The 20,283-nt window shown below is 45.2% G+C and overlaps 1 protein-coding gene across 9 annotated transcripts in view; it reads left to right on the top strand.

Annotated features, from left to right (window-relative positions):
* rtkna (rhotekin a) overlaps window positions 1-20,283 on the top strand; it is a 124,233-nt gene that overhangs the window by 76,159 nt on the left and 27,791 nt on the right. For all 9 annotated transcript variants that reach the window (XM_024002630.2, XM_024002626.1, XM_024002624.1 and 6 more), the window contains exons 2-3: window positions 16,840-17,039; window positions 17,205-17,266. In XM_024002630.2, coding sequence (XP_023858398.1) covers window positions 16,840-17,039; window positions 17,205-17,266 — 262 coding nt within the window. The remainder of the gene's footprint in view (window positions 1-16,839; window positions 17,040-17,204; window positions 17,267-20,283) is intronic.

Genomic DNA, 20,283 nt, shown 5'->3' with positions numbered 1-20,283 from the left:
CCAGCCTGGAGAAACAGGGCCTTGTCTGGCTCCGGGGTTTCTCCCAGCATGGAGAAACAGGGTCTTGTCTGGCTCCGGGGTTTCCCCCAGCCCGGAGAAACAGGGCCTTGTCTGGCTCCGGGGTTTCCCCCAGCCTGGAGAAACAGGGCCTTGTCTGGCTCCGGGGTTTCTCCCAGCATGGAGAAACAGGGTCTTGTCTGGCTCCGGGGTTTCCCCCAGCCCGGAGAAACAGGCCGCGTCTGACTCCGGGGTTTCTCCCAGCATGGAGAAACAGGGCCTTGTCTGGCCTGGGGTTTCCCCAGCCTGGAGAAACAGGGTCTTGTCTGGCTCCGGGGTTTCCCCCAGCCCGGAGAAACAGGGCCTCGTCTGACTCCGGGGTTTCCCCCAGCCTGGAGAAACAGGGCCTTGTCTGACTCCGGGTTTCCCCCAGCCTGGAGAAACAGGGCCTTGTCTGACTCCGGGGTTTGGGGCCATTTCCCGCAGGCTGGTGTACATGTCCTTATAGTAGCAGATGTTTGGAGTGGTGTGGGTGGGTGTGTTGTCTGTGGGACCCCTGCAGTCCTGGTGTGTGACTGGCTGGTCTGGAGGACAGAGAAGTGATGGACAGACCGACTTTGCATGTCCCAAACTAATTTCCTCTCTCGCTCCCTCTGTTTGGCTGTCTGTTTGGGTCTCATTCGCCCTCTCAATGGTTTTGCATGCATGTACAGACCGAATGTAAACACACTGACAAACAGACACATATACAGTGGGGAGAACAAGTATTTGATACACTGCCGATTTTGCAGGTTTTCCTACTTACAAAGCATGTAGAGGTCTGTCATTTTATCATAGGTACACTTCAACTGTGAGAGACGGAATCTAAAACAAAAATCCAGAAAATCACATTGTATGATTTTTAAGTAATTAATTTGCATTTTATGCATGACATAAGTATTTGATCACCTACCAACCAGTAAGAATTCCGGCTCTCACAGACCTGTTAGTTTTTCTTTAAGAAGCCCTCCTGTTCTCCACTCATTACCTGTATTAACTGCACCTGTTTGAACTCGTTACCTGTATAAAAGACACCTGTCCACACACTCAATCAAACAGACTCCAACCTCTCCACAATGGCCAAGACCAGAGAGCTGTGTAAGGACATCAGGGATAAATTGTAGACCTGTACAAGGCTGGGATGGGCTACAGGACATAGCCAAGCAGCTTGGTGAGAAGGCAACAACTGTTGGCACAATTATTAGAAAATGGAAGAAGTTCAAGATGACGGTCAATCACCCTCGGTCTGGGGCTCCATGCAAGATCTCACCTCGTGGGGCATCAATGATCATGAGGAAGGTGAGGGATCAGCCCAGAACTACACGGTAGGACCTGGTCAATGACCTGAAGAGAGCTGGGACCACAGTCTCAAAGAAAACCATTAGTAACACACTACGCCGTCATGGATTAAAATCCTGCACGGCACGCAAGGTCCCCCTGCTCAAGCCAGCGCATGTCCAGGCCCGTCTGAAGTTTGCCAATGACCATCTGGATGATCCAGAGGAGGAATGGGAGAAGGTCATGTGGTCTGATGAGACAAAAATAGAGCTTTTTGCTCTAAACTCCACTCGCCGTGTTTGGAGGAATAGAAGGATGAGTACAACCCCAAGAACACCATCCCAACCGTGAAGCATGGAGGTGGAAACATCATTCTTTGGGGATGCTTTTCTGCAAAGGGGACAGGACGACTGCACCGTATTGAAGGGAGGATGGATGGGGCCATGTATCGCGAGATCTTGACCAACAACCTCCTTCCCCAGTAAGAGCATTGAAGATGGGTCGTGGCTGGGTCTTCCAGCATGACAACGACCCGAAACACACAGCCAGGGCAACTAAGGAGTGGCTCCGTAAGAAGCATCTCAAGGTCTGGAGTGGCCTAGCCAGTCTCCAGACCTGAACCCAATAGAAATCTTTGGAGGGAGCCGAAAGTCCGTATTGCCCAGCGACAGCCCCGAAACCTGAAGGATCTGGAGAAGGTCTGTATGGAGGAGTGGGCCAAAATCCCTGCTGCAGTGTGTGGCAAACCTGGTCAAGAACTACAGGAAACGTATGATCTCTGTAATTGCAAACTAAGGTTTCTGTACCAAATATTCAGTTCTGCTTTTCTGATGTATCAAATACTTATGTCATGCAATAAAATGCAAATTAATTAATAAAAATCATACAATGTGATTTTCTGGATTTTTGTTTTAGATTCCTTCTCTCACAGTTGAAGTGTACCTATGATGAAAATTACAGACCTCTACATGCTTTGTAAGTAGGAAAACCTGCAAAATTGTCAGTGTATCAAATACTTGTTCTCCCCACTGTAAATGTATTTGCTTTCCTGCAAGTAGGCCTATTCATATTAATTTGGGTAAGGATGAGATGGCAAGAGAGGGGGGAGAGAAGGGAGAGAGAGCAGGAGAAGAGGGGGGGAGAAGGGAGAGAGGGGGGAGAAGGGAGAGAGGGGGAGAAGGGAGAGAGGAGCAGGAGAAGAGGGGGGAGAGAGAAAGAGACTCTCTTAATGGAGCTCATCTTGCAACTATGCACTTTTGCAACTTTTACTTAACACATGAATGTGAGGTGGCAGGTGTCCTAGTGGTTAGAGCGTTGGGCCAGTAACCGAAAGGTTGCTGGATCGAATCCCCGAGCTGACATGGTACAAATCTGTCGTTCTGCTCCTGAACAAGGCAGTTAATACACTGTGCCCCGGTAGGCCGTCATTGTAAATAAGAATTTGTTCTTAACTGACTTGCCTAGTTAAATAAAGGTTCAATTAAAAATCTTAAGAGGCATCCACTAAGTTACTTAAATTCTGAAGGAGAGAGACGAGGAAGACAGTGCAGCGAAGGTTAGAAAAAGACAGGGTGATGGCAGAGAAGTGATACAACACTTCTATTGTCCTCGATGTAATGTACAGTCTTATCAGTGTTTTGACCCAGCAGGTTGAGGGTGGTAGAGTTAGAGATAAAGCTCTAGGGTAGCTGGTCCTACGGCTAGCTAGCTAGCGAGCTAATGTTAGGTTAGCTGGCTAGCCAGTTCAAATAATGACCATATCATATAGCTGACATTGTCTTCACTTTATCTCATTTGTATACATTTTTACAGGAAAATAAACTCACAAGATCATTATTTACAAGTTAATGCCGAACCAGTTACAGAACATAGCTTACGATTATGAGTGTGATGAAATAAAAGCAGTGCATTCTACCAGAGAATTCTAGAACTTGGACACTGTCTTGTTAGCCTAACGTTATATCCTAATTTGACTTTGGTATAGGTCATGTTCTTCACATGACCGTTTCTGGTCAACACATACTATATCATATAAAGTCCAAGTTTATTTGTCACATGACAGGATACAGAAGGGGTTGTGGAATGGTTACTTGCATAGTGGAGTCTTTTTTTTCTTCTGACAGGTAGCTAGCTAAACAATGAACCATATTTCCAACAAATAACGTTACTACCCTGCATGAATCTGCAGGTATCTAACCAACCAGGTTCAATTTTAGCTAGCTAGCTAACATTAGTCTATAACTAGCAATGCAAATGGCTGAGATACAAATAACATTACTACACAGATCATACATGTAATGTTAGCTAGCGAGCCAGCTAGCTAGTGAGCCAGCTAGCTAGCTAACAGTATGCTTTAACTTGAAATGAAAATGAAATTCTGACAAATTTAGAAATAGCTAAATTAGCTAGACTCTTACCCGTATACATGGATGGACGCTTCTCCCTCTCTGTCACGGATGCCATGGTTGCCCTTAGTTTGAAAATGTAATCCGAAGACAGGTCTTTTATACAACAGCCTTATGTGTTCTATTATCGACTCCATCTTCATATTTGCAATCAAATGCCATAATTTTCTCCAATTCCACTGGGCATGGCACTGATTTCAAAAATCGTTCCTCCCCGAAAGTGGAGAGCAACACTTTTGCATTTATACTACGTGATATCTTCTTTTTTTTTAAGCCACATTAAAAAGGATTACCTACACATACTGACCAGCTCATGTTATAGACAGAAGCGAGCTACATGGCTGACCAATCCGAACTCATCTCTCGGGAAGGCCAGCCCATCCATTATCTCAGGCAATCATGTCTAGCGGGAAGGTTCTTGACTTTTTCCGTGGCTCAACCAACTAGGCTTGTAATATAAACAATGTATTCGTATTTAAAGGTGGCATACAAGTTTGTTATTAAGGCACATGAAAGTAAACATGTTCAAGAAGGCATTTCTGTCCAAAAAAATGGTTAACGTTCAAATGGCTGTCCTGTGAAGTAGTGACGCGTGACATATGCCTAGTTTCCTGAAACGAGTCACATATATGATGATGAACACTGTCCCCTTAATGTCCCGTGAGGCTCAGTTGGTAGAGCATGCCAGGGTTGTGGGTTTGATTCCCACGGGGGACCAGTACGGGGGAAAAAAGTATGAAAATGTATGAACTCACTACTGTTCTGGATAAGAGTGTCTGCTAAATGACAAAAATGTAAATGTAATGTTATGACAAGGTGGCAGAGCCAATGGTCCTGCTCACAACATCACCACAAGAATCTTCTACCTGCATTCTACTTCTATGTCTAGACTGTGTGTGTGTGTGTGTGTGTGTGTGTGTGTGTGTGTGTGTGTGTGTGTGTGTGTGTGTGCCGCAGTGGCATTTCTAAATAAGGCAGCAGCAGTGCAGTGACGTTAAGTCAGGGTGTGTTTGGGTATGCATGTTTTGGATGTGTGGTCTATGTGTAGTCACCCAGGGTCCAAGGTCCCCCAGCAATGTCTGCTGGAATTCTATATTAGGGGAGGGTTAGAGTGGGAGGGTTAGGGGGGGTTAGAGGGGGTTTAAGGGCCAGTTAGGCCGGCTCATCTGATTTAGCCCTGATTTCCTCATCCAGCTTCAGACACAGAGAAAAGCCCCGGATTAGAGAGTGCCACCAGCAGTGTGGGTGTGACTGTGTGTGGGGTGGGGGGGTGTATGTATGTGTGCCTGTCTAAATGTGGTTCTTTGTGTGTGTGTGTGTGTGTGTGTGTGTGTAACTGTACAGACCCCACTTGTGGTGCCTATCTCTTTCTGGCACACCATGTCCTCTCCCCCCCTCTCTCCCCCTCTCATCCCTCCTCTCTTCTACAGCAGATTCCTCTCTCTGTATCGTAGCTGTCTCTCTCTCGCTCTGTCTCTCTCTCGCGCTGTCTCTCTCTCGCTCCGTCTCGCTCCGTCTTTCTTCAATTGAATTCCAGGGTGAAGAGAAGAATCAAAGCGGTCTCGTTGAGAGAGATCATAGCAGACTTTGATCAGGGTCTTACCTAGGCCTCTCTTAACAGTTCCTCTCTTTTTCTTCCGTTAGCTTACAGGAAAAGCCAGCTAATCAGTTAATGAGCCAGCCCTCTGAACATGTGTAGTAGTCAGTGGCTTTGTTCCAACCTACAATATAACACTGCCAAGAACTGGGCCTTTTCTACTGTCTATTATGCTTGTGTGTGTATAGGCACCCTGCTGTGCATAATGGTTTTGTGTGTGTAATTAATTTCCTCTTGCAGCTCCCAGACAGTCAGTTCTGCCAATCATTCTCATTTAGAGAGTTCCCATTTCTGTTGGATTAGCAGACGATGGAATGTCGTGGAGTTAGGGCTGGGCGATATGGCCCAAATATCATATTTAAATATAACCTTTATTTAACTAGGCAAGTCAGTTAAGAACCATTTCTTATTTACAATGACGGCCTACCGGGGCACAGTGGGTTAACTGCCTTGTTCAGGAGCAGAACGACAGATTTTTAGCTTGTCAGCTCGGGGATTCGATCCAGCAACCTTTCGGTTACTGGCCCAACGCTCCTACCAGCCAGGCTACCTGCCAGCCGTCAATTAAAAAGACGGTATGATGGTATTTGATGGTATTTTGTTTTTGGATAAGAAAAGTTCTACATTTGCTTAATGCGTGACCCTAGGGTGGCAACACATACATTCTAAGTCATTTTAATGGGTCTTTCTCCATTCTGATTGTTTTATACTGTTCAATTTCAACTCCCCCAAAAAATCTGCATTTTCATAAATTTCTGTATTTCCTGCACCAATTTTCCACACTTCCACATAGGGCTGCATGATATGGGCAAACAGGCCTTATTTTTAACCAAATCTTGCAATTGCAATTTTACTTGCAATTTAGAGCAAAAACACTTAGGTGAACTGTTGGAATCATGGAAATAGAATGATTATTCTAGTTCTATACGTAGAATATAATAGTAGCCAGCTAACTAGCGTTTATCATTAGCGGCTAGCACGATTTAGGCCAAACTTGTTAAGACAAACTAGCCGTTTTGCTGAGGTAAGAAACACAAACTAATAGTGTAGTTATAGAACGCTAGTGGATTTATATTAAGAAGCAGAATGGAAACAGCATCAACATTGTTGCATGTGCTGCATTGGCCAGGCAGGCTGAACATGTCTCGTGGTCGAGGACCAACAAATGCACTCCTTGAGTGACAGGGCGGGGCTAGGTCTGTGTGGAGAGTGGGGAGAGAAGTAAGCTATAAAAATGGATGTTACACACGGCGTATCACATTTAGCAAACATTCAAATACTGTTTATAGAAGGTAAAGTAAAAATCCAAACTGGTCCGTGGATCAATACCGGTATATCGTAAAATAAGGTATACCGCCCAGCTCTAAGTGGAGTATAGACTCTCATTGGATCAGATTTGGCCAACGTGAGTTCAGGCTTATCTCAATTGTAATCATCCTCACACCTTTCACTCACTGGTTAGTGAGGTAGCAGCTAGTTCTCCCAAAGAATCCTGCTTGGTTTCTGTGGGTGCATCTCAATAGTCTAGTGGTTTCCTCTCCTTGGGTCCTTCACTTCATTTACAGTGATCTGGGAAAATGGGGTAGGTGAAAGCTGTATGTTACCATTACAGAGTAGTAACCTGCAGTTCATATACAGTGATCTGGGAACATGTGCTTATTTATGCCCTAGTGTGGTTTGGTCTGTACTCACCGTTTCGTAAATTTACTCTCTGTGGGTCTGCTGTGTGCTGAGATCAGACGCACACACACATAGGAATGCACACACACACACACACACACACACACACACACACACACACACACACACACACACACACACACACACACACACACACACACACAGATTGCCGACTCCAGCGTTAGTATTCTGTTGCACACTAGCAATAATATGAAGAAAGTCCAAGGCACCAACATCTTAGCCAAGTCTGTGTCTCAATGCTGGTTTTGATGAAGAACTGAACGTTTTCCATATTACTCTCATCTTCTTGACTTCTTGTCCTACTGTATCTCTTATCTCCAGCTACGTGATGTTGATGCAAGGCCTGATCCAGCTGAGACACAGGTTTATAGCCAAACAGGAATCTAATCAAAAAGCATCTGGAGTTAAACCTCTACAGGATTGGTGGGTCCCCCTCGGGACGGTTGAGCTAGCGTAGGCTGTGATTAGCATGAGGTTGTAAGTAACAAGAACATTTTCCAGGACATAGACATATCTGATATTGGCAGAAAGCTTAAATTATTGTTAATCTAACTGCACTGTCCAATTTACAGTAGCTATTAATTACAGTGAAAGAATACCATGCTATTGTTTGTGCAAGAGTGCACAGTTGTGAACTTAAAGTTATTAATTAACCAATTAGGCACATTTGGGAATTCTTGATACAACATTTTGAACAGAAATGCAATAGTTAATTGGATCTGTCTAAAATTTTGCACATACACTGCCATCTAGTGGCCAGAATCTAAATTGCGCCTGGGCTGGAATAATACCTTATGGCCTTTCTCTATGATGATGGCACAAAAAAATTAATGTTTTTTTCTTTGTATTATCTTTTACCAGATATGAGGTTATATTCTCCTATATTCATTTCACATTTCCACAAACTTCAAAGTGTTTCCTTTCAAATGGTGTCAAGAATATGCATATCCTTGCTTCAGGTCTTGAGCTCAGATTTGGGAATGTCATTTTAGGCGAAAATTGAAAAAAAGGGTCTGGAGGTTTTAACTCTCTGAATGTGCACGCCAATGAATTAATTTGGTAAATTCAGAATTCAGTATCTTCTCAGATTAGCCTTTTAGTCACACCTTAAAACCTGAGCCTTGAGGACACTTTATGAGGTACAAGTGGTACTAGGCCTGTGTAATTGATAACAAACCAAGTTAATCTCAGTTCATGAGGGTGAGTCTGTGCCAGAAGGTCTTAGTGAGTCTGTAAGCAGGGCTTGGCTGCCAGTCTCTACTCTTAACGAATGAGCTTGTTATTGTGAAGCTCTTAGGCACTTTCCTTTCACCCTGGACAGGCTTGGTCTCCTCAAACTAAACCCTCAAACACACATGCAAATACACATTCACATAGGGCTGGGTGATATGGCCTAAAATCAGATTTTTTTATTATTATAATTTTTTTTACTAGTGGGCGATTCACGATATATATCTAGATTTTATTTTTTTAACCTTTTTCTCTAAATAAGCTTTGTTGTATAATTAAAGGTCAATACACTGCATTTCAAACAGTCAGCAATAATCTAATGAATTCAGGGCTTGTAAAATGATATCTAGGCTAAATATAAACCTTCCACAACCATCAGACCCACTAATAATGGCATTATTTTATCAAAATGGTTTAACCTGCTTATTTGTAGTAATCACTGATCTGGCTTTCAAGTGTGTCTATGAAAATGACCTTTTTGTTACAAATTTAACCAGAATTCTGGACAATGCACATGGACTAATAATCACCAACTTCTGGTTGCAGGCATTATAGAAAATTAACACAGGTCTCGTGAGTAGCCAGATCATATTTTTTTTTAAAGTCAAGCCAAAGATCTGTTCAACATTTTGGGAGTTGATACATAAAAAGGGTATCGTTACTAATTCTTGCAACTATAGGGGGTGCTGTTCCGCATAGCATATTTGTGTCTCCAAATTAAACTGCCTCGTGCTAAATTCTTGATCGTACAATATGCATATTATTGTTATTATTGGATAGAAAACACCTTCTAGTTTCTATAGAAGTTGGAATTTTGTCTCTGAGTGGTACAGAACAATTTCTACAGCACTTTTCATGACAGGGTTCAGATTCAGAAATTTTTACCTCTGATCTGAGGTCTGTTTTTAAGGCGACAGTGAATGCTATGAAGAAACCGACACTGCCTACGTCTTCCTCTGGGTGTCTGTACGTCATCACGTTTTCAATGAAATCGATGGGACGTTCACAGCCATTATAAAAGACGAAAATGTACAGAGACCCCTTTCTCATTGTGCGCCTGAAGCGTAAAGGACATCGGGGCTGCCTCGTTCCAAATCGTTTTCTAACCAGCAATATTTCTCCGGTCATGTTTTCAGTCGTTATAGTTGTTAAAAACATCATAATGTATTTAATTTGAACGCTTTTATAGCAATTTATATCCGTTTAGTGCGATTTGAGGAATTTCTTTGTTGTGCACTCTGAAAGTTTGGACACGTTTTAGGGTGTCGGTCGTTGGTGGTGGACATTTCGAAGGACAGAGACATCTATCGACCAAAAGACATTTATAACATAGAAAGGATACATTGCCCAAGAATCTGATGAAAGAACAGCTCAAAGTAAGCAATATTTAATATGATAAATCTGTGTCTGTCGAAATATTTTAAACGCATATTTCGCCATTTGTGTTGGTATAGCTTCACTTGGCCAACCCTGTATTGAAAAGTAAGGATAATTTTAAAAATGTAAATCAGCGGTTGCATTAAGAACTAATTTGTCTTTCGATTGCTGTCAACCCTGTATTTTTTAGTCAAGTATATGATTAGCTTTCAATTAAACTAATCACTCTGATAGATGACGTCAGACATATTGAGGCTTGATTTCCTAGTATTTTTATTGGTGAACCACGGTTTTGTATGGCTAAATATGCACCTTTTCGAACAAACTGTATATGTATATTGTAAAATGATGTTACAGGAGTGTCATCGGAAGAATTCTGAGAAGGTTAGTGAAAAAATTAAATATTTTTGGCGGTGATTACGTTATAGCGCTCTTTGGCTGGAATCGATGCTCTTGTAACGTTTTCACATGTGGTATGCTAACTTATCGATTTATTGTGTTTTCGCTGTAAAACGCTTAGAAAATCTGAAATATGTCTGAAATCACAAGAACTGGGTCTTTCCATTGCTATGCTTTGTCTATTCTTATGAAATGTTTTATGATGAGTAAATTGGTCATACACGTTGCTCTATCTAGTAATTCTAGTCAATTTGTGATGGTCGGTGCAATTGTAAACTGTGATTTCTACCTGAAATATGCACTTTTTTCTAACAAAAACTATCCTATACCATGAATATGTTATCAGACTGTCATCTGATGGTTTTTTTATAGGTTATTGGCTATCAATATCTTAGTTGAGCGCGAATTGGTGATAGCACCTGAAGGAGTAAGAAACTGATGGAGTTAGAATAGTGGTGTATTTTGCTAACGTGGTTAGCTAATAGATATTACATATTGTGTCTTCCCTGTAAAACATTTTAAAAAACTGAAATGGTGGCTTTATTCACAAGATTTGTATCTTTCATTAGGTGGCTTGGACTTGTGATTTAATGATATTTAGATGCTACTATCTACTTGTGAAGCTATGCTAGCTATGCTAATCAGTGTGTGGGGTGGGGGGGTGCTCCCGGATCCGGGATTGATACTCGTGAAAGGTTAAGTTCTCCTCTATTACAGTGAAATAATGTGTGTCGGTTTCCATATGGCCGATTTTATGTCGGACCAAACCTCCGATTCAAATAGCGAGTTGAAACTGCTTGTTGTCAGAGAGGAAGAAGTGTCTCTTTTGTGTTGTGAATGGCAGGGAAAGGGGCTTGGTGTCTTGTGCGAGTGGGAAGGTGCCACCATGACCCTCACCGACCCCCAGCTAGTAGTGTACTCTTTCATAGAGCTGGACCCATGAATCCCCCCGACCCCCAGCTAGTAGTGTACTCTTTCATAGAGTGTACTCTTTCATAGAGCTGGACCCATGAATCCCACCGACCCCAGCTAGTAGTGTACTCTTTCATAGAGCTGGACCCATGAATCCCACCACCCCCAGCTAGTAGTGTACTCTTTCATAGAGCTGAAATCATGAACCCACCGACCCCAGCTAGTAGTGTACTCTTTCATAGAGCTGGACCCATGAATCCACCGACCCCCAGCTAGTAGTGTACTCTTTCATAGAGCTGAAATCATGAATCCACCGACCCCCAGCTAGAGTGTACTCTTTCATAGAGCTGAACATGAATCCCACCGACCCCCAGCTAGTAGTGTACTCTTTCATAGAGCTGAAATCATGAATCCCACCGACCCCCAGCTAGTAGTGTACTCTTTCATAGAGCTGAAATCATGAATCCCACCGACCCCAGCTAGGTAGTGTTACTCTTTCATAGAGCTGAAATCATATCCCACCGACCCCCAGCTAGTAGTGTACTCTTTCATAGAGCTGAAATCATGAATCCCACCGACCCCCAGCTAGTAGTGTACTCTCTTCATAGAGCTGGACCCATGAATCCCACGACCCCCAGCTAGTGATGTACTCTTTCATAGAGCTGGACCATGAATCCCACCGACCCCCAGCTAGTAGTGTACTCTTTCATAGAGCTGGACCCATGAATCCCACCGACCCCCAGCTAGTAGTGTACTCTTTCATAGAGCTGACCCATGAATCCACCGACCCCCAGCTAGTAGTGTACTCTTTCATAGAGCTGAAATCATAATCCCACACCCCCAGCTAGTAGTGTACTCTTTCATAGAGCTGAAATCATGAATCCCACCGACCCCCAGCTAGTAGTGTACTCTTTCATAGAGCTGGACCCATGGAAAGTTTGCTATGTAGAATTCTTAGGCTGTATCTCTGCTCCAGATAACACACATGCACACACACACACACATATAATCACATCCTCTTTTTCTGTCCACACACACCGCTCCCCTCTGAGCTGGGGCCCAGCTGCACTGGAACACTCCGTGCCTTTGTGTGAGAACAGCTGGCAGCAGTCACGCGCTATGTCGTTGATTTGATTTGATACTCCTCCGACAAACACATACACACACACACACACACACACACACACAGTCGCACGTATGCCTAAAGCCGTCCATTCCCACTGGGCACAGACATCAATTAAACGTCTATTCCATGTTGGTTCAACGTAATTTCGTTGACGAGCCGCTCCCAGGTGGTGAGAGTAGGAAACAACATCTCCACTCCGCTGATCCTCAACACTGGGGCCCCACAAGGGTGCGTTCTCAGCCCTCTCCTGTACTTCCTGTTCACCCATGACTGCGTGGCCTTGCACGCCTCCAACTCAATCATCAAGTTTGCAGACGACACTACAGTGGTAGGCTTGATTACCAACAACGATGAGACAGCCTACAGGGAGGAGGTGAGGGCCCTCGGAGTGTGGTGTCAGGAAAATAACCTCTCACTCAATGTCAACAAAACAAAAGAGATGATCGTGGACTTCAGGAAACAGCAGAGGGAGCACCCCCCTATCCACATCGACGGGACAGCAGTGGAGAAGGTGGAAAGTTTTAAGTTCCTGGGCGTACACATCACGGACAAACTGAAATGGTCCACCCACACAGACAGTGGGGTGAAGAAGGCACAACAGCGCCTCTTCAACCTCAGCAGGCTGAAAAAACGTGGCTTGTCACCAAAAACCCTCACTAACTGTTACAGGTGCACAATTGAGAGCATCCTGTCGGGCTGTATCACCGCCTGGTACGGCAACTGCACCGCCCACAACCACAGGACTCTCCAGAGAGTGGTGTGGTCTGCACAACGCATCACCGGGGGCAAACTACCTGCCCTCCAGGACACCTACAACACCCGATGTCACAGGAAGGCCAAAAATATCATCAAGGACAATATCCACCTGAGCCTGTTCACCCCGCTATCATCCAGAAGGCGAGGTCAGTACAGGTGCATCAAGCTGGGACCTAGAGACTGAAAAACAGCTTCTATCTCAAGGCCATCAGATTGTTAAACAGCCACCACTAGCACAGAGAGGCGGCTGCCTACCTACAGACTTGATATCATTGGCCACTTTAATATATGGAACACTAGTCACTTTAATAATGCCACTTTAAGAATGTTTACATATCTCACATTACATATCTCATATGTATATACTGTATACTGTATACTACAGTATCTATTTTATACTATCTATCTATCTTAGCCGCTCTGTCACTGCTCATCCTTATATTTTATTCTTATATATTATTACCCCATTCCTTTACTAGATTGTGTGTATTAGGTTTTGTTGTGGAATTGTTAGATATTACCTGTTAGATACTGCTGCACTGTCGGATCTAGAAGCATAAGCATTTCACTACACTCGCAATAACATCTGCTTACCATGTGTATGTGACCAATAAAATGTGATTTGATTTGAAATGACGTGAGAACAAAGTTGATTCAACCAGTGTGTGCCTTGTGGGTTGTTTGTGGATAGTTGATTACATTTGCTGGTTCTGTTCAGTGCTATATGTATTGGGACAAAGCCTCTGGTTCTTCCACCATTAGACCACTGCAGATTCCGTGCAGGCCCTGGTGACTTCAGCACTCTGGCTGTAGACTGAGAAACACACTCAGACCGGAGGGAGAAGTCTGTGCCTTGAACCGGACCGTGGTTGAACTGCTTTGCTTCTGCGTTGCTATCGTTAATGGAGGTACGCAAATACCCCAACGAGGCATTTTTTAGGCATTAGTTCCGCGTGGTTACAGGGTTAATTCCGCGAGGTTACAGGGTTAATTCCGCGTGGTTACAGGGTTAATTCCGCGAGGTTACAGGGTTAATTCCGCGAGGTTACAGGGTTAATTCCGCGAGGTTACAGGGTTAATCCAGTGTGGTGTACAGGTATAAAAACAGAAAACAACTCAAAGGTTAAGTTGAGGTATTCATTCCAAGTTGGTAATAATTAAAAACAACATGCTTTTCCACCAACTATCAACCATCAGGAGTTGCGTTCAGTGCTGGAAATCATTTTTTATGTTTCTGCAGAGGATGGCATATATCGATGTTCTCAGGACCTTATCAAACAGCCGTCTATTTTAGTGATCAGGCTGAAGATGCACAGTTATGAACTTGAAAAGTTATTAATTAACCAATTAGCACATTTGGGAATTCTGATAGAAAATGTTGGGAAAAAATGCAATGGTTAATTGATCTGTCTAGAACTTTGCACATACACTGCTTCCAATCTAGTGGCCAAAATCTAAATTGCGCCTGGGCTGAATTAATACATTATGGCCTTCTCTTGCATTTCAATGATGATGGTACAAAAAAATACAAATTATCTTTTACCAGATCTGTTATATTCGCTTACAGTCATTTCACATTCCACAAACTTCACAACGCCCCCCCCCCCCAGTCTGCCTGCCTCCAACCCATGTGCCAAACCAAACTACGACAGAGTGTCCAGGGTACTAGACACCTGGGGACTTGCCCATCCCTAGGGAGACTTTGAAGAATCACGAGACCAAAATCTAACTGGTAAAATGCACATGAAAGTACTTTAGGCTACTCCAGGTTACAACATTTTGTGTTACAGTACCGAAAAGTTAGAGAACCACTGTCCTACTTGACAAGACATTAGTTTTGTATTATTATAATTTTTTTGTATATTGCATTCTGGGGAATTTTGTGGTATTGTTGATGCTATCGTCTGTCGTTGTGGTTATTCAATCCAGTAGGCTGATGTTTGCGTTGGTATGTGTTAGCATAGGCATGTCTCTGTGTTTGAACGTGTTAGACATAGCCACTTAGCTGGTCTGTTGTAGAAGTAGTGTTACTTCAGTATCGCTATGGTATCTGTGTTGTGTATGTAGGGAAGGATAGACTAATCAGAAAGTCTGAGTTGCTCTACTTTGTGCAGTCTTAAACTAAGTTGTATCTTGCAGGTGTATGTATTACGTGTTGAGCCAATTGCGGCTTGTTGTGAAGCAGGAGAGAGAGCCATTGTGGTTGTTTTATGAACATGTCTGCTGATGTGCGTTCCTCTCCCCTCAGATCATATGTACAAGCTACTGCTCTCTTGTTCTGCCTCCCTCCTGCTGGCCTGCCCCCCTCGCTCCTCCCTCTCACCTCCCACCCTCCCCTCTCTGCGCCTGCCCCTCCTCCCTCTCATGGCCCTGCCCCCCCCACTCACTCCCTCCCTCCCTGCCTCTCCTGGCCCTCCTCTCCTGCCTGCCTCTCCCTCTCCCTGCCTCCCTCCGTCGCTCCTCCCTCTCCTGCTCTCCCCCCTTCGCCCTGCCCCTCCACTCCTCCTCGCCTACCCTGCCCCATCCTTCCTCTCCTGGCCTGCCCCTTACTCGCTCCCTCCCTCCCTCCCTCCCTCTCCTGCCGTTGATTTTTGCTAATTTATAAAAATAAACTTAAATCACATTTACATAAGTATTTAGACCCTTTTATCAGTACTTTGTTGAAGCACTTTTGGCAGCGATTACAACGTCAAGCCTTCTTGGGTATGATGCTACAAGCTTTGCACACCTGTATTTGGCGAGTTTCTCCCATTCTCAAGCTCTGTCAGGTTGGATTAAACCCTGTGCAGCATCGCTGCACAGCTATTTTCAGGTTTTTCCAGAGATGTTCGATCGGGTTCAAGTCCGGGCTCTGGCTCGGCCATTCAAGGACATTCAGAGACTTGTCCTGATGCCACTCCTGCGTTGTCTTGGCTGTGTGCTTAGGGTCGTTGTCTTGTTGGAAGTTGAACCTTCGCCCCAGTCTGAGTTCCTAACCTGCTCCAGAGCACTTTTCATCAAGGATCTCTCTGTACTTTGCGCCTTTCATCTTTTCCTTGATCTTGACTAGTCTCCCAGTCCCTGCCACTGAAAAACAACCCCACAGCATGATGCTGCCACCACCATGTTTCACCGTAGGGATGGTACCAGGTTTCTTCCAGACATGACGTTTAGCATTCAGGCCAAAGAGTTCAATCTTGCTTTCATCAGACCAGAGAATCTTGTTTCACTGGTGCCTTTCATGTGCCTTTTACTGAGGAGTGGCTTCTGTCTGGCCACTCTACCACAAAGGCCTTATTGGTGGAGTCCTGCAAAGATGGTTGTCCTTCTGGAAGGTTCTCCCATCTCCACAGAGGAACTCAGGAGCTCTGTCAGAGTGATCATCGGGTTCTTGCTCACCTCCCTGACCAAGGCCCTTCTCCCCCGATTGCTCAGTTTGGCTGGACGGCCAGCTCTAGGAAGAGTCTTGGTGTTTCCAAACTTCTTCCATTTAAGAACGATGGAGGCCACTGTGTTCTTGGGGACCATCAATGCTGCAGAAATGTTTTGGTACCGTTCCCCAGATCTGTGCCTCGACACAATCCTGTCACAGACAATTCCTTCGAACTCATGGCTTGGTTTTTGCTCTGACATGCACTGTCAACTGTGGGATCTTATATAGACAGGTGTGTATGTTAAATGATTAAGCATCTTGGTGTCTGCGTGCCGGAGGGGAGGCAGAAGGGCGTAAGGGCATATTTACAACTTCTTCCTGACTACTCTGTGCCCCGACCGACCCACGCCTCACCGCACAGAGACACCAGAACGCTTTCAGGGATACACCCCACTAATGGGCCCACGAGAGAGACACACACACACACACACACGTTTGCCCTCTCTCTCCCATAAACACAAACGCTCTTCTTCACAGTCATTGTCACATTTAAATTGAACTGTCACACTTACCCTCTTGTTACAGTCTCACTCCACACTCAAAGACCAACTGTGTTCCAGTCAGTAAAATGTCCTAACCCATCTCTCCCTTCCGCTCTCTCTGCCTGCAGGACAGTAACATCCAGAAGAAGATAGACCATGAGATCCGGATGCGTGATGGAGCCTGTAAGCTGCTGGCTGCCTGCTCCCAGAGAGACCAGGCCCTAGAGGCCTCCAAGAGCCTGCTCACCTGCAACATCCGCATCATGGCCTACATGTCAGAGCTGCAGAGGATGAAGGAGGCCCAGGTCATGCAGAGGGTCGCACTAAGGTCAGAGGGCAAACGGGCAGGGCAAGGGGGCGGGGTAGGAACTTAGAGGCGCATAAATGGAGCTATACCCATAGGGTGAAGGGTTTAATGTGTTCTAAGTGTGCAATTGAGCAGGGTTTACAATTAGAATTTCCATTGTCATCTTCTTCTTTCTGTCTCTACTAGGTCATCGGACGCAGGGCCCACGGACGACAGACTACCCTGTAAAGGAAAGGTGGCCATCTCAGGTAGGCCCCAGGTGTGTGTGTGTGTGTGTGTGTGTGTGTGTGTGTGTGTGTGTGTTTACCTATGTAAAGGAAAGATGCATGTCTACCCAATAGCAGAGCTTCATGTAGTCCACTTCATCAGCCCCAGGCCCTGACACCCTGTCTCATCTCCTATTATGCCATGCATCTGCTGTCCGTCATGCTGAGGGGGGCGGGCTCATGATAAGCAAGATCGTCTCTGGGTCTCTTAGCCACCCCCCAAGGAGGACCCTGCACTAGGGAGGGGTGAGGGTATGTGGGTTATGGAAAGGGGTGAATTTAAAGGGTGAGTGTGGGATAAGGGTTAGGCTGGGTGTAAGGGGGGGTACAATGAGGGAGGACTGGGTTTTGGGGGAGAGGGAGGACTGGGTCTGTGGGGGAGAGGGAGGACTGGTTTGGGGGAGAGGGAGGACTGGGTTTTGGGGAGAGGGAGGACTGGTTTGGGGGGAGGGAGGGAAGAATGGGTTTTGGGGGACGGGAGGAATGGTTTGGGGGACAGGGAGGAGTGGGTTTGGGGGGGATGGGTTTGGGGGTTGGGAGGGGGTGGGCTTGGGAGGGAGGGACTGGGGCTTGGGGAGAGGGAGGACTGTGTTTGGGGGGAGAGAAGGATGGGTTTGGGGGGGGGGTTTGGGGCGGAGAGGGAGGACTGGCCTTTGGGGGAGTAGGGGACTGGTTTGGGGGAGAGAAGGAATGGGTTGGGGGGATGGGTTTGGGGGGAGAGGGAGGACTGGGCTTGGGGGTAGAGGGAGGACTGGTTTTGGGGGAAAGAAGGATGGGTTGGGGGGGTGGGTTTTGGGGGGAGATGGGAGGGCGAGCTGGATTGGGGGGAGGAGGGAGGACTGGGTTTGGGGGGAAGATGTAGATGGGTTTGGGGGGTGGTGGGTGTTTGGGGGGAGAGGGGAGACTGGGCTTGGGGGGAGAGGACACTGGTGAGGAGGAGAGGACTTGGGTTGGGGGAGGGTTAGGGGGAGAGGCGGGTCTGGGTGGTTTGGGGGGATGAGGGGAGGACTGTGATTTAGGGGAGGAGCTTTTGTTTAAGGGTAATGGGTTGGGGGGGGGGAGATGTGTTTGGGGGAGAGGGGTGAGGATGGGGTGTTTGGGGGGATAAGGGAATAGGGGGTGAGGTGACGTTAGGGTGGAGGGGGAGGGAATGAGGGGGTGAGGATTTAAACATTTTATGGTTTAAAGAAATTATGCAAAAGAGGTGGCAAACAAGTTATGCTGATTGGTTGACATATTGTCAATGGAGAAATGTTGTGACTAAACTAAAAATAACTTGTATTACCAAATAAAGATAAATGACATAAAACACAATGGGAAAATACTTTGGAGTACCTTAAATGATACCATGGGCAGAAAACCTAATTAATCTCCATCGTTCATTGAAGGTGATGGGTCATTTATAACAAAACCTTTCGATATTGCCAATCATTTCAATGACTATTTCACTACTAAAGTGGAAAAACTCAGACATGAAATGACAACATTGAACAGTGAACCATCATATTTTTGTATAAAAGATCTAATAACGAAAGAAGAGGATTGCTGTTTTTAATTTGGTCAAGTCCGTGTGGGAGAGGTGGAAAAGCTATTGATGGGAAACTGTTGAGAATGGTAGCAGACTGTGTTACAATATACTCAGCAAAAACAGAAATGTTCCTTTTTCAGGACCAAGTCTTTCAAAGATAATTTGTAAAAATCCAAATAACTTCACAGATATTCATTGTAAAGGGTTTAAACACTGTTTCCCATGCTTGTTTAATGAACCATAAACAATTAATGAACATGCACCTGTGGAATGGTTGTTAAGACACTAACAGCTTACAGACGGTAGGCAATTAAGGTCACAGTTATGAAAACTTAGGACACTAACGAGGCCTTTCTACTGACTCTGAAAAACACCAAAAGAAAGATGCCCAGGGTCCCTGCTCATCTGYGTGAACGTGCCTTAGGCATGCTGCAAGGAGGCATGAGGCCTGCAGATGTGGCCAGGGCAATAAATTGTAATGTCTGTACTGTGAGACGCCTAAGGCAGCGCTACAGGGAGACATGTTTGACAGTTGATCATCCTCACAGTGGCAGACCATGTGTAACAACACCTGCACAGGATCGGTACATCTGAATGTTACACCTACCGGACGGGTACAGGATGGCAACAACAACTGCCCGAGTTCCACCAGGAATGCACAATCCCTCCATCAGTGCTCAGACTTTCCGCAATAGGCTGAGAGAGGCTGAACCGAGGGCTTGTAGGCCTGTTGTAAGGCAGGTCCTCACCAGACATCACCGGTAACAACGTTGCCTATGGGCACAAACCCATCGTCGCTGGACCAGACAGGACTGGCAAAAAGTGCTCTTCACTGACGAGTTGCAGTTTTGTCTCACCAGGGGTGATGGTCGGATTCGCGTTTATCGTTGAAGGAATGACATTCTAAATTACCGCCCATTTGGAAAAGGAAAATGCAATAATATTTACTCTGAGCTGCGCTTTCAATAGGTTGGTGGTAGATGGAAGCCATGTTGCCAACAGAGTCTTTGTCCTTTGAGAGTGTCTCTGGTGGTGAACGGGATACGTTGTAGGTCGTCGTTGTGTGGTAGACGGGATACTCTGTCTGTCCTTTCCTAGCCCACGTTTACAGCTGCTTGTGCTAACTCAACGGCTAGGATGTCTCACTTCTTTAGTGAATAAGAGTTCAAAGTTCATACCATTCACAACCAAAGCTCACGCTGAGGTTGGCTTAGTTCTGTAGTTGACATGCTAGTCCTTTTTAACGTATGGACCGTCGTCCTCGGAACAGGAGGTTACATTTTTGTCAAGGGCTTTTAATAGTGGGGGGTGGAGAAGGGTGTGTTTCATAGTTGTATAACCCATGTCTCTTCACAGGGCGGGCCACTGATTAGCAGAGCCCTAACCTTATGAAAACCCAAATCTCTCATTTGGAAGCTAAAATTACATTTAATCTTTTCCCAATATTTTTAAATTCAAAGATTTTAATTGT

Source organism: Salvelinus sp. IW2-2015, linkage group LG15, assembly GCF_002910315.2.
Source record: "Salvelinus sp. IW2-2015 linkage group LG15, ASM291031v2, whole genome shotgun sequence".
Lineage (NCBI taxonomy): Eukaryota > Metazoa > Chordata > Actinopteri > Salmoniformes > Salmonidae > Salvelinus > Salvelinus sp. IW2-2015.
This window is presented reverse-complemented; position numbering and strand designations above follow the sequence as displayed.